Source organism: Cygnus atratus, chromosome 17 (assembly GCF_013377495.2).
Source record: "Cygnus atratus isolate AKBS03 ecotype Queensland, Australia chromosome 17, CAtr_DNAZoo_HiC_assembly, whole genome shotgun sequence".
Lineage (NCBI taxonomy): Eukaryota > Metazoa > Chordata > Aves > Anseriformes > Anatidae > Cygnus > Cygnus atratus.
The window spans coordinates 338,130-355,173 of NC_066378.1; the positions used below are offsets into that span (position 1 = coordinate 338,130).

General features: G+C 55.4%; 1 protein-coding gene across 2 annotated transcripts; it reads right to left on the reverse strand.

Annotated features, from left to right (window-relative positions):
- Positions 1-5,794: 5,794 nt before the first annotated feature.
- On the reverse strand, positions 5,795-12,552 carry SLC7A4 (solute carrier family 7 member 4). 2 transcript variants are annotated; one of them, XM_035569252.2, is made up of 5 exons: positions 12,452-12,539; positions 10,261-11,311; positions 9,468-10,144; positions 8,459-8,567; positions 5,795-7,485 (listed from the first exon to the last, which is right to left on the reverse strand). In XM_035569252.2, the coding sequence occupies exons 2-5, from the start codon at positions 11,240-11,242 to the stop codon at positions 7,292-7,294; spliced, it is 1,962 nt and encodes a 653-aa protein (XP_035425145.1). In that variant the 5' UTR covers positions 11,243-11,311; positions 12,452-12,539; the 3' UTR covers positions 5,795-7,291. The 2 variants fall into 2 exon arrangements, with proteins under 2 accessions (XP_035425145.1, XP_050570199.1); XM_050714242.1 differs by having other exon boundaries at positions 5,928-7,485; positions 12,505-12,552.
- Between the last annotated feature and the right edge of the window lie 4,492 nt (positions 12,553-17,044).

A 17,044-nucleotide genomic window follows, 5' to 3' on the forward strand; every position in this document is an offset into this window, starting at 1 on the left:
CCAGTACCGCTAACCAAACCTGTGACACAGGAATGCCCTGGGGTAGTGCTGAAGGCAGAATCTGTGGAATTATTGGCTACTTCACCATGGCTGTCACTTGGAACTTTTTGTATCTGTTTACTTTAACAGTTCTACTGTGTCCAGCTCTGCGTCTCTTCTAGCACATGCAAGAACATCTCCATGGATGAGACTCCATGGCTCCTTTTTGCATAGAAACATTTATCATCTTAACATCTATCTTTCTGCATAGAGACATTTGTCTGGAGCAGTTGGCGGAACACAGTGTGCCACAGCTGCTGCTTGTGGCTGCTGTTGTTTAGATCCACGGCCCACTGCAGTGGGGTCTGCACAGCTCAAGAGTGCGGTGCGCTTCCGTAGCAAGTAAAGTCCTATTCAGAGATGTGCTGTGAACAGATGCTTTCTGTCTTAGGCTTGTTCTCCTGCTATACAGCCAGGATTGCTTTTGCTGAATTGGCTGTCAGATGCTCTGGTGACTCATTTTCAGCTGCCTCCTACTACAGTTCCTTAGCCTTATGAAGAGCCCATACTCTCCAGGGTAAAGACCCTGTCCTAGGTCACGACTGGCATTGTTATTTCCTGGATGCGGGCTGTTGCTTTTTTCAGTGTTATAAGGGATGGATGCCACAAGCTGATGCACCCAGCAGTAATTCAGCAGTGACAGCAGCACATGGGCTGTAACTCTTTTCCCTTCCCTGGAATGTTTTGTCCTCACTCGGCAGCATCCAGTATATAGCCCAGTGGATACTTCCTTTGCTGCCTGGGACACCACTGGTATGGCACTGTGTTTGGGGTGGCAGGGATGGGTTGTGAGTGCCTTCAGGAGCAGCGTGTGGTGGGACAAGAGTCACATGGTCATGCAGTTAAGCTGGGCTTAACTCTCCCTCTCCTGGCCTCCATGAGAAGTGGTTTCCTGCAGCAATTTCTGGCAGCCTAGGAGAGAGAGTTGCTGCGTCCAGTCACACAAAAACATCTGGATGTCTGGCTTGGGCTGGAGGTGCAGGTGGCTCTGCCCTGCAGTCACAGGGCAGCAAACCCCAGCAGTGTTCAGTGCCACCTTACCCTACTTACGGCTGTACAGCCACATACATTATAATTGTCTTCCTAATTTCCTGAAGGTTTGCAGGCACTGTTGGCAGAGTGTGTGCACCAGTGCTGGCTTTATTTGTGTCTCCAGCTAGGCAAGCCTTGTCTGTCCCAAGGTGTGTTTAGGTTTTGGTTTTCTCTGCAGCTAACAGGCTGACCGATGAGGTTCAAGGCAGTGCTCTCCTGGAGGGGAGCAGTGACACCTCCCTGAGAAGGCAGCTCACTAGGGCAGGGGCTGGAACTCAAGACTCTTCTGCCAGCCTCATCCCAGAGTAGCTGCCTGGTGCCGTGTTTTGCTTTATGCTTTTTTCCCTAGAACAGAAGCATTATAATCACCTCACTCACTTTTGTATTTCATTCACATTCAGGAATGTGCCTACCAGTGAAATTTCACTTAGTGTTATTTCTCAGTTGAAGATGAGTTTTAACCTTTTTATCTGGAAATATCTCTATGCTATTGTGATTTGCCTAATGGAAATTGTCCTATACATGTACAAATTATTTTACATTTATGTATGTAATACATAACACCTGTGCCTTGGACTCATAAACTGTTCACACCACTTGGAGAGGTCTCTTGCATGTTTTAAGTTCTGTAAATATTGTTTGTTTCTAGAAAATTTATAACTATCCTGGCACTCCCTCAAGATTAAAATTCCATGTATTGAATTAGGCATCATTTAGTGTTTCTCTTACCTCCTTTCCACCTAGCCATTTTTATACTCTCCAAAAGAGAGATGCAAGTTAAAATAATATAAAAAAAAAACAAAACACATGGTAGGTAAAGAATTCTTATATGCCAATTTCTTTCCCATTTACCAGGTGGTGTAACAAGAGAAGATCCGCTAAAAAAACTCAGGTAGCAGTTCAGTGCCTTTATAGTACAACAACAGCACTGCTGCCTTTTTGTAACCTCCTGACCCCATCAAAGCACAGAGGTTACAGAAATCCATATTAATGGGCATTAATGATAGCTCCTCCTTAATTCTTGAGCAGCTTTTATTTTGATTAGTGTCTGTTTGCTGCCTTGAATCGCCTTGCACCTCTTCACCTTTTTGAAGGATCAGCAAGCTTGTCTTCTTGCAGCGTTCCGGCATTCCTCAGCTGTCCGATTGTTTCTGGTAAATGGGCGTTAAAGCTCCAGGGAAGCTCACTGGCCAGTTCCATGTGAAACACCTCTGGTGCGAGTCACATCGGTGATGACAATACATTAAGATATAGTAGCTACTAATAAACATCATTATTAGTGGTGATAGAGTGGAGGAGCCTGTGACACGAATCTGAGCTTTTCTGCCAGCACAAAAGAGTTTTTGTGAACGCTGTCATCTCTTTTGCAGTATTCCATCTGATACTTTCATCCAGTCAGGGTGATTGCTTGCCTGGGTGCTTTCCTAAGTACTGTGAAGGTAAAAACCAGGTCAGGAGCAGGGAGGGATTTGTCAGGTGTGCTGCCAAGCACAAAGGCACCTTGTTTCATGTCCCAGTGAGGATCAGGGCCCATGGTGCTTGGTGCTGCCCTTAAGCACTTCCAGTCCGGTGCGGGAAGCTAGGCAGGGGCAGATGGGATCGAGAGAAATCTGTTGTCCTTCCCAGCATGGGATCAGCACCCTGCAGACCTGGAAAGCATCTGAGGGACGTTTCATAATGTGACAAAGCTGTCATCACCCTGAGGAAACATTGCTAGTCTCTTGCCTAAATCTCCCTTGTGACAGTTTAAGTCCGTTGCTTCTTGCCTTGTCTTCTGTGCATACGGTGAATATTAGTAGTTTTGTGGCTGGGAGGTTGGAGCCAATGGTTTCTGTATGAAGGGGAGCCTCTGTGATGGGACCACGTTGTACATGCATGCACTTAGACAAATTGAATGAAAATGTCTGCACCATGTGGCGAGACAGGGAAGAGCTGTGGCCCCAGTGCAGCCTTGTTTGAGGAGCTGCTGAGATGCAGGCTGCTGAAACACTTCCAAAATGCAAGCACAAGCCTTCTGCAATGCATTGGGTACCCCTGTGCTCAGCATGCCAGCTGCCTGCGTTGGTTGCCAGCACTTTGTGGGTGGACAAGGGGGACAAAGACACCCATGGTTTGTGCCACCTATTTCAGTGCCCTGCCTTCCTCATGCCCACAGAAGAAGCAGCTTTGCTGCTGTTAGGAATGAAGCGTGGTGCTTACCTCATCCTCTGGCTGCATTTGTCGGAGGAGGAGGGGAGGCTCGTATGGAATAACAAGAGGATTACTTACAGCCAGCCTTAAACGAGCCCTGCAGCTTGTCTGTGCTGCTTGCAGAGCTGCGCTGGGGGCTGGGAAGTGACTTAACCAGGGCACTGAGCCACTGTATCCTGGGCACCAGCCCACCACCCTCTTTCAGCATCTGGGGCTCCCCTTCCCTTCCCTCCAGTGTGGACAGGGCTCAAGTCTGTAACTGGGTCAGTGCCTGCTTATTTCAACCTGCTGGCTGCGGTTACGCTGTCTCTGAAAGAGCGCTGGGATGCACCTGCGGCTTGCTTTGCTGTGTGGCGTCCCTGCTACTCCCCAGCTCAGGCAGCCCAAGTCGCTGTGGCTGTGTGGGCAGCAGCAGCGAGCCCGTTTCCCGAAGCTTCCGCCATTCATCAGAGCAGTCCCTTTTAGTCATCTCTGGACATGGCTGGGGCAGCCTGGGGCAGGACAACCTCCGTCAGTTGTCTGAACCTTGGCAGCATCTCGGGACTGAAGGAGACACCACCTCTGTCACAATGGTGAAATCATCCTTTCCCAGGTAAAGCAGCCCTGGCATCACTTTTCTCCCTAGTACAGAAGCCGTATTATTCCTGAATTTGCATTTCCCCTTGTCTTCTTCCATCTTCTTGTACGGCCCTCCCTCCTTTAACTTCCTTTGCAAACGAGCAGTGCCCTGCAGCTCCCACGAGCCCTCCTACTTCAGCAGCGTCTTCTCCCTGGCTGCTGCCTCTGCTGCAAGTGGGGATGATCGCCCAAGGATCACGTTAGCCCTCTGAGCAGAGCCTGGCCCAGGACACGTGCTGGAACTGCTTATGCCCCACGACCTCTAAAGCCCTTTCAGGTTGCCACAGCCCTGGCACTGGTCCTTATATCTGACCTACATACTTCACTCTGATACATTTGAATTAGACTGATTTACATGAACTCCAGCTAGGCTGAACAGACCATTTCCATGGGTCCCAGAAAAAAAAGTGGTTTTTTTTGTTTGTTTTTTGTTTTTAAACAACTAATCTGGAGAAAGATACTCCCATGGAAAATTATATCAGCCACTGTAAAACAACAAACTCCTCTCTCCCCGTGCCCTATGAAAGTGAACTGTGAGCCACACATGGGGGTGGTTTGTTTTCCAGCCTGCCTGGGTCATGTGTATGGGAATACAGAAGGGGAGCTGACATCTTTTCCACCACATTTGATGCACCTGCACCCAGCCGACGGCCATGTGCTGAACCCCACTGAAGGTGCTTGCCTGGCTGCAATTAGCATCTCAGAGCACTGCTGACATGCTTTGGTTTAGATTTTGCTCCTGCTGATACAATTTTAGGATCATTATGGGAGGGCTCCGTTGGCGTCAGTGGCTGCTGACAAAAAAAACAGGCTTTGCTGGTTTTGAGCATAATTAGGTAGGCAATTTAAAATCAATTAATGCATGTTCTGCTTCTGTCCAGGACACATTAGTGCAATAGGATGTTGTATGGGACAGATGAACTGACCAATTCTGTAATCCTGTGTAAAAAAAAAAAAAAACACCACAAAAACAAACAAAACAAAACAAAAAACAATAAATGTGCTCAAGAGGGCATACTCTCCTCCCAGGCTGCCACTAATTATGTTTTGATCCTTTAATTCCCTGCCAGCTGCATCCACGTCACTCCCTGATGCTTGCCCAGCCCATGCTAGTGTGCAGGCCCCACAGCCACGCTTGGTTTTTATGGATCAGCACAACAGTAACTGTAAGCTCTCTGAGTTTTTACAAATAAACATTTTTAACTAGGTTAAATAGCAATGGCTTAGTGGCTCATTTGGCAACACTCAGGTCATCACGGCAGATGAAGCTGTACCAAACACCGCCCATGCAGGGTGAGCTCAGCCTGCCACCGCTGAGCATATTTCACGGTGCGGCAGTACCCTTTCTTACAAAAGAGAACAGAAAACTGATTCAAGCGTCAGCCTTTTCTGCTCTGCCAGGAGTTCTACTTCTTTCCTGCTGGCCTTTATCTTGAAGACAACAGATTTATAGTGGAGATTAAGAAGAAACAATTGATAAGGAGACTTAAAGCTATCTGTCTCCCCAGCTAGCTGCTATTTATTTTTTTTAAATGAAGAGTGACTCCCCAGCTAGCTGCTATTTATTTTTTTTAAATGAAGAGTGACTTTCTTATCAGGGAAAGGAACTTCCCTAGCGAACAACGGTGAGGTTGGGGCCAGGCAGGCTATCTTGTGACTTGCTTTTTAAGTCACATTATTTACACTGGTTCACAAGTTCTCTCATCAGCTCAGGTCATGACTTTAGGCAGCATTAAAGACTCTGCCCTGGTGCCAGGACACTTCCCTGCTCAGCATTGTCCTTGAAGCTGATAAAGGGGTTCAGGCCCTCACAGGTGGTGCAAACCTCCCCTTGCCCAAGCTTCTGGGGGCTTTCCTGCTGGGGGAGCAGCTTCCAGAGGTGGGCTATGGGGGACATACAGCACACACACACAGAGCCGTTGCAGAACCAGTATTTATGAGGGTGACTGAGTCAGCCCGTTGCTCACAAGCCACTACACAGAGGTGCCAAGCAGGGCTGCAGCACGGTGGGGACACAGCAGCCCCCCCCCCCCCCCCGGCAACCACAGGGCAGGGTCCAGGCAGCAGCAACAGCGCAGGGGGCAAGCAGGACATGGGCAGGGCCAGCAGATTTGCGCCATTGGGGGGGGGGTCACTGAGGAGCCATCAGATTGCGCAAAGCCCCTGCACCCCTGGGTGTGACAGGATGAACAATGGGAACCAGCTCCCTGCCAGGGCATGGCTGACCCCACAGGGGGATGCAGGGGATGCTGCATGCCCACCACACAGCAGGGCAGGGGCAGGGCATGCATGCTGGAGGCCTCGCAGTTCAGCAGCCTCTTTCGAAACATGCCAAAACCCCGATACCTTCTGCTTCAGGCAGGGATTGCCCAGCACAGCATCCTTGCCAGGGCAGCCCCAGCAGCACTGCCAGGTGGGTGCTGGGACCGCCCCCACCAACACCACCGCTCAGGGACATGTGCAGGGCAGGGGCTGACACCAAAGAGCACCCACAGAGCCCTTCCTGAGCCACCAGGAGCCAGGAAAGGGCAGCGCCTGTGTCCATGCAGGTGATGGTGCGGAATGAGCTGCTGGAGCGCAGAGGAAGGGGGGAGCTGGGAGGCTCCCAGGGAGGCTGCTGGCACCTCAGAGGACAAGATCCTGAGCGCCCACCCCTCCTGCAGGGCCGGGCAAAAGTCTGGCCTGACAGGACCTCGCAGTTGGGCTCCCAGTCTGCCTGGTGCAGCCGCCAGCCTCCAGCACACCCCAGAACAGCTGGCACCAGCAGCTGGGAAGAGGCAGCAGGGCTCCTACAATGCAAGCCGCACTGGCTTTCCCATGGTCCTGGCTATGAAGGAGGTTCCTGCACCCTGCCACATCCCTTCCCCACCTCACATGTCCCCAGCTGCTCCTTGCATCCCTCAGCCCTGGCATTTCATGAGAGCAGCCCCTGGAGAGGTGGGGGCAGCCAAGGGGACAGCCAGCTCCTTCTGCTGGCAGCTCAGGGCTGCAGCAAGAACCAGGACGAGGCCTGGGATGGGCAGCACTGGGCTGTCTGGCCCAGCCCCGGTGTCCCTGGCTGTGTAGGGCTGTGGGGACGGGCCAGCAGAAGGGAGATTTGCTGCACTGCACCTGGGTGTGTGCCGGGGAAGGTGGCAGGTATGGGGCTCCCCGTGGGCATGGCAGGCACTAGGTTTTGGGGGCCAAGAGCTGTGTCGCCAGGGCCGGGGATGGAGGCAGCCAGCCCCCCACACTCTGCAGTAAGCGCACGGGGAAGGGTGGGTGTCCCCATGCCCTCCCTGGACGGAGCCACACACCCAGGCAGCCCTTGCTGCGCAGGGGGCCGGGCAGAGGGGGGTCCCTGGCTTTGTCGTGGGGTGGGGGCAGGCGCTTCCAGAGCTGTGGCCACCCAGCTGCCCCCTCCCCTGGGGCGTCATCTCTTGGCCTCATCGGTGTCCGTGTCTGGCAGCCCAGCAGCGGGCTGGGGGCTGGGTTGCACCGCTTGCACCGTCTCCTCCAGGCTGCCGCTGGGGAACACCACGTAGTGGGCGCTGACACGCTGCAGCTGGGGCTCCCGCAGGTTCTCCTTGCTGTGCCAGATGCCATAGCCGAAGTAGACGAGCAGGCCTGCAGAAGGAGACAGAAAGGAGTGGCTACAGCAGAGGAGGAGGAAGACCTGAAGCGGCAGGCACAGATGTGGCTGGCATCCAGATGGAGCAGCACGAGCCGCAGCACAGGGGCTCCGGATCTGCCCTCTCCACCCTGGCCTTCCCATGAAGCCCCAGGACCTCTGGCCAGGACCATCACTAGCCCAGGTGGTGCCCCCCGCTCCCAGGTAAGCCAGCGCCGTGCCTGCGGTCACAGGGGCAGCAGCCCACTGTCCAGGCAGACACAGGCCTGGTGGCCCAGTCCCAATGGTGCTCAAGCTGCTGGGCCCCGTGCTGGACACATCTCAAATGTCAGGGGGGCCTGCAGGCAGATTGTGCCAAGATATTCCGGGAATTCTCCTTGCATGAGTGGAGGAAACTGGGATTTCCCCTGTCTGGTGATGACTCTGGTCAGTGCCACATGCTGAAGGACTGATGCAGAAGATTTCTGCTGGATGCGACAGGGGATGCTTAAACCAGCTGAGCGCAGGAGGGAAATGATCGATCCTGCAGCACGTTACAGCAAGAAGAGCACACCTGGCCCACAGGAGAACTCCCTCGGGTCCCTGACAGACTTCCCAAGCCCCAGTGAGCCACCATGGCAGTGAGGAGTGGTTCTGCTCCAGGGCTTATGTGGAGGATCCAAACTGGAGCAAGAACCAGAGAGGGCCAGGGAGAGGCTGGAAGACATCATCTTGCACCTCTGACGGGGAACCAAAGGCAGGAAGGGGTACGATGCACTCTGTAAACCCACCCCGGGGCGGGGGGGAGAATAGCTGCCGAAGCCAGCGGCAGCTGCTGAGGTGAGCACAGACTGAGGGCAGCCTGGCCAGGCTGGGAGCAGGGAGGTCACTGCTGCCCTGCTCCCGCTCCCCAGAGCCACACCAGGCACTTCCCTCTCCCCAGAAGGGAGCACGGGTTCCCAGGGATTACGCTGCCATGAGAGCGCTCACCTAAGATGAGCCAGACCGTGAAGCGAAGCCACGTCACATAGCTGAGCTTCAGCATGAGATAGATATTGAGGACGATGCTCAGTGCTGGGGACAGGGGCACCAGGGGGATCTGCAAGAGAACCAGAGCCATCACTGAGAGACCTGCCAGGAACAGACACAGCTGCTGTGCTGTAGGACCGTGTCCTTGTCCTCACAACCGCAGAGACAAAACGGCACTGGCAAGCAAATGTGGGGAACAACAACTTGTACCTGGTCACTGGGGCTTTCTGAGAACCTTTTTTCCCTGGCCGCATGCCAGGCTGGCAGGGTAGGCAGGGGCACAAGGACCAAACCAGACCCAGTGCAGTCCAGAGACAACATGGTCTTGGCTAGATAACACAGGCAGGGAGCAACACTGCCTTCCAGACGTCTGGACTGCTCGAGAGGCAGGGGTATCTGGGATGGGCAGGAGGAGATCCAGGACCTGCAGAGGACATGGGGAGGAATGCTGGAAGGCAGCAGTGACCCTCAAGGGCAGGGTGTGCTGCTCCCCGTTGAATGGACAGGGAGGACGCCCATCCCAGCACAACCTGGGCACGTCTGCTCCCAGGATGTGGCCGCCACCACAGGGGCAGAAGGATGCATTTGCCCGAACCGTGCCAGGGATGCTCTCAGTGGAAGGCTCATGCATTCCACAGGGGACAGGACCTCTCCAGTACCACCTTCTTGATGTTGCAGTCCAGTATCACGTGTCGCACAGCCTCACGTCCTCCGTGCCTCAGAGTCCCTTCAGAGTCACTGCTCTGCCTCTCCCAACTCCACCTGCTCCCACACCCTCTGTCCCCTGCCTGCCAGGTGACGCTGCTGACAGCAACACCCCACACCCAGTGCTCACTGACACCCTGCTCCTCCTGGCTCTTCCTCAGCAGCTGCAGTGCTTTCACCAGATCAGGGTGACCGCAGCCTCTCAAGGGTCCAGAGCAGCGCTGCTCACACCCTGCCTCGTCCCAGCCCATGGCCCCAAACGTACCTGGAAGGTCTGCGTGCTGCGCTGCTGCTCGTGCACCCAGATGAGGAGCAGGCTGAGCAGGAAACCCAGGCTGAAGAGGACGAGCAGCAGGGAGTAACTCCAGGTGGGCAGGTGGAGGTGGGTGTTGCCAAACACCAAGATGGAGCAGAGGCAGATGGCAGACACCATCAGGGTCACCACAGCCACCGTGACCACCTCGCCTGGGTAAAAGTCGCTGAGGAACTCCAGGTAGGGCTCGAAAGCTGCCTTCAGCTGCCCGGGCTCCCGGTGCTCTTTGCTCTTGTCTCTATCCACCAGCTGGAGCTTGTCGGAGAAGGACTCGTACTCCTTCAGCTCGCTGGCGGCGGGGCCCTCGCAGGGCTCGGGGCTGGGCCGACTGCCAGCTGGCTGCGTGGGGGCGCCTGCCTTCTGCTGCTGGAAGCGCAGCACGATGATGCTGGCAGCCACAAAGGTGTAGGCAAGCAGCGTGCCGATGGACAGGAACTGCACCAGGGCTTCCAGGTCAAAGACGAGGGCCAGCAGGGCCATGAGCAGCCCAAAGACCACAATGCCAATGACGGGCACCTGCGTGCGGGGGTGCACTCGGGAGAACACCTGGAAGAAGAGCCCGTCCTCGGCCATGGCATAGACAATGCGTGGCAGGGAGAAGAGGTTGCTCAGCAGGACCGTGTTCATTGCTGAGGGACAGGCAGAGAAAGGGAACCCACGTGAGATTTGGTGCATTGCCCAAACCACCCTACCTCCCAGCCCCAGGTTTGCACGCTCCTGCCTCCACCAGCCGGTCCGTACTCACCACAGATGGAGCCAGCGGCCACCAGAAATCCTGCCCAGGAGTAGCCTCTCCTGTAAAATGCATCAGCCAGGGCAGAGTCAGGGTCCAGCGTGTGCCAGGGCACCATCAGTGTCAGCACCATGGACACAAGGATGTAGGCGCCGGTGGCCAACCCCAAGGAGAACGCTATGGCCCTGGGGACAGCCTTCTGTGGGTTCCTGGCTTCTTCACTGGAGGCTGCGATGACATCAAAGCCCACGAAGGCATAGAAGCAGGTGGCTGTGCCAGCCATGATGCCTGACAATCCGTATGGGGCAAAGCCTCCCTCCTGGGCACCCCAGTTCTTGGGCTGTGCGAGGACAAAGCCCATGATGAGAATGAAGAGGATGACGCCTATGCTGACGGCCGAGAAGACGTGGTTGAGCCAGGAGGACACTTTGGCCCCAAAGGAAATGAAGGCAGTGGCTACCAGCAGGATGGTGGCTGCCAGGAAGTCAGGGTAGTGGGCCAGGAAGGGAACTTGCCAGGTGCCGATGTGGGTCTCAGTGAAGTTCTTAATTTTGTGGTTGAAGATGGAGTCCAGGTAGCCGCTCCAGGCCCTGGCCACCGCTGCGCCCCCAATCATGTACTCCAGCAGCACGTTCCAGCCGATGAGAAACGCCCAAATCTCACCCACGGACACGTAGGTGAACATGTAGGCAGAGCCCGTCTTGGGTACCCGGGCCCCAAACTCGGCGTAGCAGAGAGCAGCCAGGAGCGAGGCAAAGCCGGCAATGATGAAAGAGACGATGACAGCGGGGCCAGCCATCTCCTTGGCTACGGTGCCTGTGAGGACGTACAGCCCAGAGCCCACCATGCCCCCAATGCCCAGTAGCGTCAAGTCGATGGTGGAAAGGCATCTGTTGAAGGATGTCTCCATCATGTCATCCTCTAAGGTCTTCACTCGGTTGAGTTTCTGGCAGAAGCGGGTCAGGTCCGCGGAGCGAGGCAGCCATCTCGCCATCCTGCAGGCACTGGGGCCTGCCCTCTGGCAGGACGAGGGCTCCACAGCAGCGACACCCTGCTCGGAGACCTAGTGGCGGAGCAGGAAGGCGTGAGGAGCCCCGGCAGCAGCAGCTCAGAAACGCTCGGGTTGCATTCTGCTGCAAAACCCGGCAGGGACTGCTCAGCCCCAGCTTCCTCTCCTCCACTGCCCGGATCCTGCACCTCGGCCAAGCCCAGGAGAGCTGGGAACAGGGTAGAAAAGTCACCAGGCATGTTTCCCCGGATTTGGACCTGCCGGCTCCAAATAGAGTGCAGTGGGTTCAGCACCCAGCACCGCCCCATATCCTCCTGCGGGGCCACCGGAGCCAGCCACCCATGCACAGGGACCAGCGACACGCTTGTGAGGCAAGCAGAGGAGAATTGCAGCACCTCAAGGGCAGCATTTCCCTGCCTTTCCTATTTGAAAATGGAGCTGTGCTAAAAAAAGCCCAAACCAAGCAACTCGGGGCACGCTGAAGGCTTCTCTGCTGCTTCCCCTCCACCTTACTAAGCATCTCCCTTCCCAGGGGAAGCCCTGGCATGCCAGGAGCCCACCCAGGGATTGTGCAGGGTCTGGCCCCCCACAGCATCTCACTGCGTCCCCAGGGAAAGCCCAGGCACGACAAGGAGACACAGCAGGAGGTACGGCGAGGCCGAGCACGGCCAAGTCCAGACCAGCTCCAGTAAGGACGTGGGTGTCCTCTCCAGACCGGGAGAGAGATCCACCGGCTGGAACCAGCCGCATCTGGCGGAGCAGGATGCAGAGCTGGGGACCCTCAGGCCTTGCAGTTGGTCTGGCAGCCACGAGCTGCTCTCTGCTTCCAGCTGCCCCCCTCACAAACCTCACCTAGCTAGGGCTGCCCACCGGCCGTCCCCAAACCACGGGCCGCGCTTAGCGGGGCTTTGGGGCAGCGACGCCGCTCCCCCGAACCTCCCAGGCCGCAGAAAGGTCTCCCCGGCACCCCCAACCAGCCCACGGCAGGGGGCCGCTCCGTGGGGAACCTGGGGAACCGGCTCACCCGCACCCACGGCGCTGCGGGCCGGGGCCGAGCCGCCCCCGGGGCCAGGCGCACCCCAGCCGAAGCCGCCCATCGCCGAGGCCCCGCTCCCGGAGCCGCGCCCTTCGTTGGCGCAGGTGGCGGAGCCGAGGCGAGGGCCCCGCTTGAAACCCGGCCCCGGCCCCGCTCACCTGCCCCGTGCGGCCCCTGCGCCCCCGGAGCTCCGCGCAGCTCCGGCCCGCACCTGCTCCGAGCCGATCCGCGCCGAGCCGAGCCGGCCCCGCCCGGTCCGGCCCCGCGGAAGGGCGGGGGCCGGCGCGGCCCCGGCAGCGGGCGGGCCCCCGGCAGCGGGCGCTGGCAGCGGGAGCCGGGCGCACGGCCGGGCCCGGGGGTCGGCCCCGCAGGGTGGGCGGGAGCGGAGCCGGTAAAGGAGGCAGCGGGGGACGGAGCTGTTCTCCCAAACCCCGGGCGACGAACACGGTCGATGAAGCGAAGGGCTGAAACCCTGCTCTTCTCCTCCGCTGCTGTCCCGGGGGGGAATCTGCCCCCGTCCCCACGCTCCGGGTGGCCGGGACCACCCCCATGCTCGGCTCTTTCCGGCGTAGGGGAAAGCAGCTGGAGGGGCTGCAGCGGCAGGCGGGTTCTGGGCTGGCCCGTCCTGCTCACAGTGCCGCTGCCGAGGGCGGAAAAAGCAGTGCCTGCAGAAGAGCACAGAAACCCCAGTGAAGGGCTACTTGGAGTCCAGCAGAGAGACTGAGATGCGTGATTCCTCCTTGGCAAAGTCAAAATGCATTTCTTCTCCACAACTGCCTCAACTCCTCTAGAACCGGTGTAAACCCTCTGCACCCTCACCCCCTGCAGCGAGGCGCGTCCTAGCTCTGCTGCCTGGCACACGAACAACCCTGTTCCACCTGAACCTGCTTTTTACGGGCTTCATGTAACAGTCCTTGTATTTGAAGAGAGCGAAGTTCCTCTCCTGCGGTTTTATCTCAGCCCTGACCCCTCTTGGGCACTGTTTTCAGATGGAGGAATGGAGGTGGAAGGTGCTCCAGGCCTCTTGTGTCCCCACTGCCTTTCACAGAACTTTTTCCAGCTCTGCTGGAATGAAGGGAGCAGTGTTTGGGTGTTGGTGCACCAGTGGCTTCACAGCAGCAAAATGTTTTTCATTTTCTTCTCTGCTCCCATCCTAATACTTCCTGATGTGTCATTTGATGGCTACTGAGCATGAAAGCTCATTTTTCTATGGACCTGTCAGTCATCACCCCAAATACCCAGAGTGGTAAGTCAACTCGGAGCCTGTCATTTGAAACTAAGTGCTCCCACGTGCATATATTCACTTCTATCCATGCTGAACATACCTCCTTCTTTGTAGAGGACCTTGCTATCCTCCTGTTCAGCTCAGCAAAGTATAGAACAAAGCATCAGGAAATGGGCCTTGTCCCTTCCTATCACTGCTCATTGACCTTTCCCTAGCTCATGAGTAAACACAGGGCTGGCACAGCAACTCTCCCTTTGCTCACCTTCTACCAAATGAACAGGTAACTCAGTCCGCTTGTGCATCCCCTCTCCACGCAGCTTCTGGCATGCGTTGAGACTGGCAGAACTTAAGGCCCAGCTTCGTGGGTGGCTGAAGCCACCTGAGCTGCAACCAAAGGTGCAGACGGCCCCCAGCTGTGTGTTCCTATGGTACCTGTACGGCTGTTTGAGAGCTCTGGGGCTGCACAGGAGCCGAGTCAGCTGAAATCCCATAATCTGTTTTAGCATTTCCAGCCAGATCAGCTCCTTTGGATTACTCTCACAAGATTTGACTCCAGCCCAAATACCATGGGCAGAAACACTGCCACTACAGAAACAGGGCCACAACCAGCCCTGTACAGAATCATTAAGATTGGAAAAGCCCTCCAAGCTCATCTGGTCCAACCATCACCCTACCTCCACTATCACCTGCTAAACCATGTCCTTAAGCACCACATCCAACCTTTCCTTAAACACCCCCAGGGATGGTGACTCCACCACCTCCCTGGGCAACTCGTTCCAATGCCTCACTGCTCTTTCTGAGAAGAAATTTCTCATAATTTCCAACCTGAACCTCCCCTGGTGCAACTTGAGGCCATTCCCTCTAGTCCTATCATTAGTTATCTGTGAGGAGAGGCCAACCCCCAAGCTCCCCACACCTTCCTTTCAGGTAGTTGCAGAGAGCAGTAAGGTCTCCCCTGCGCCTCCTCTTCTCCAGACTAAACACCCCCAGTTCCCTCAGCCGCTCCTCATAAGACTTGTGTTCCAGGGCCTTCACCAGGTTCGCAGCCCTTCTCTGGACACGCTCCAGGGCCTCGATGTCCTTCTTGTAGTGAGGGGCCTGAACGCAGTACTCGAGGTGTGGCCTCACCAGCGCAGAGCACAGGGGGACCATCACCTCCCTGCTCCTGCTGGCTGCGCTATACCTGACACAAGGCAGGATGCCGTTGGCCTTCTTGGCCACCTGGGCACACTGCTGGCTCATTTTCAGGTGAGCATCAAACAACATCCCCAGATCCTTATCCTCTGCACAGCCTTCCAGACACTCTGCCCCAAGCCTGCAGCACTGCATGGGGTTGTTGTGGCCAAAGTGCAGGACCCAGCACTGAGCCATGTTGAACCTCAAGCCACTGGCCTCTGCCCATCGACCCAACATGTCCAGCTCCCTCTGCAGGGACTTCCTACCCTCCGGCAAATCAACACATCCCCCCATCTTGGTGTCACCTGCAAACTTGCTGAGGGTGCACTCAATTCCCTCATTCAAGTCATCAATAAAGATATTAAAGAGGATGGGCCCCAACACCAACAACTGGGGAACACCACTCATGACCGGTCACCAGCTGGATTTCACTCTGTTCACCACCACTCTCTGGGCCCGGCCATCCAGCCAGTTTTTAACCTAGAAAAGAGTGTACCTGTTCAGGCCATGGGCTGCCAGCTTCTCCAGAATAGTGTGGGAGACCATGTCAAAGGCTTTGCTGAAGTCTGGGTAGACTATGTCAACAGCCTTTCCCTCACCCACCAGGCAGGAAAGGCATCACCCTGTAGGAAGGTGTCACCCTCTAGTGACACAAATGCACTGATGTGGGGGGCTGCAGAGAGAGAAGGAAAACCTGCAGCTGAAAAAAAAACGAATATCTGCATATTCTCAGCCTTATACCTCCTAGTAATGCTTCATGTGGGGGCTGACTAAATTTTCCTCCACTGAAACTATGCTGATCAAATGCTCCCTTGATCACGAGCTATCCCAGATGATTTATTCTCTTAAAATAATCTTTTCAACCAATTAACCATGTCTGAGCACTCCGCCACTCTCCACCTCGCTCAGAAAGCCTCTCTAAAGCACAACCTGAGGCAGACTGCAGACATGGAAAATTTCAGCTTGGATTGTTTGCCTGGCAGAGCCGTACGCTGCTGAAACCAGATGGTGGGAGCATGAAGCCCAAGTGCTCCCGCTGGAGCTCTGCTGCCGTTGTCATGGTACCACTGGAGCAGCCCGCCAGGCGCTGATCATAGAATCGTTAAGCTTGGAAAAGACCTCCAAGATCAGCTGGTCCAACCATTCCCCTACTACCAGTATCACCCACCAAACCATGTTCCTAAGCACCGGATAAAGCCAGCCCGGGGCAGAGGGCAGCAACCCACACGTGCCATAGGCAGGGAATTCTGTTCCTCTCATCACAGGGCAGTGAAGCCTTGATATTTTAGCAGCTGAGTGCAGGGCTCCCAGCTGAGGGTCAAGCAGATACAAAATTCATGGTAATTCTTGGGGATTCTGCAATAGGGCAATTCCCACATCAACCTACTTTCCAGCTGGGGATTTTCCCCTGGGAGGTAGCGACCCCACAAGAGATACACCTTCTGTCTCCAATCACTGAACTGCAGTAGCATGATCCTGTGGGGGGAAAGTCACGATGGATATGGGAGTTTGCCTCAGCCCTGAATTTGCAAAAGCCTCTTTGCTTCTCACAGTGTTGCAGAAAATCAAAATGCTGTTGCATTTGCATACATCAGCAGGCAACACCACCACCTCACCCTACTGAAAGACCACCCACAGAGTCTCCCAACACCTTTGCAGTTTCCTTACTTCAGTTGGGGATGGTCCCAATTTGCTGAAAACCCCTATGGCTTCAGTGATCTGCTTTCATAAGAACCTAAGGGCTTGCAGAACCCTGAATAAGGGGTTAGTGACACATTTCCCAGCGTCAGCAATTAACAGCATTCTGAACCTTCTAATACTGCCTTCTACTGTGAAGAGGTAGTAATAGCAAAGGATGCAGGCAAGAGCAAACAGTAACACAAAGGAGAAGTCTCCCAAATATAATCCTTTGCTATAGGAATGCTAGAGAACCCTTAAACAATGGTCTTCGTGTAATCAAAGCCCTTCAACACATTGGCAAAAGTCCTTGATCCATCCCCAGCAGCTGCTCTGGCTTGAAGAGCCGTTCATCCACGAGGAAAAGAATTGCTTTCAGTCTCTGCCTTGCCCATCCGATTTCTTGTGAGCTCCCAGCATTGCTTCAGGTGTGCAAGAAATGTGCTGGTGTCAGGTGATGGGCATCTCTTTTAACCAAGCTCTCAGCAAGTGCTCAGATTCCTCCTGTGGACCAAGTCTGGGAGATGCAACCAAGAGTTAATCAGCTCAGCCCTAAAAGTTCTTAGGAACTCTCCAGCTCTCTAGCTTTAATCTAGTGAAGCCCCAAACCCATGCTTATCTAGCAAGGATGGAAAAACTGTGTGATTGCTGATATTTAAAAAGCTGCAGCCCC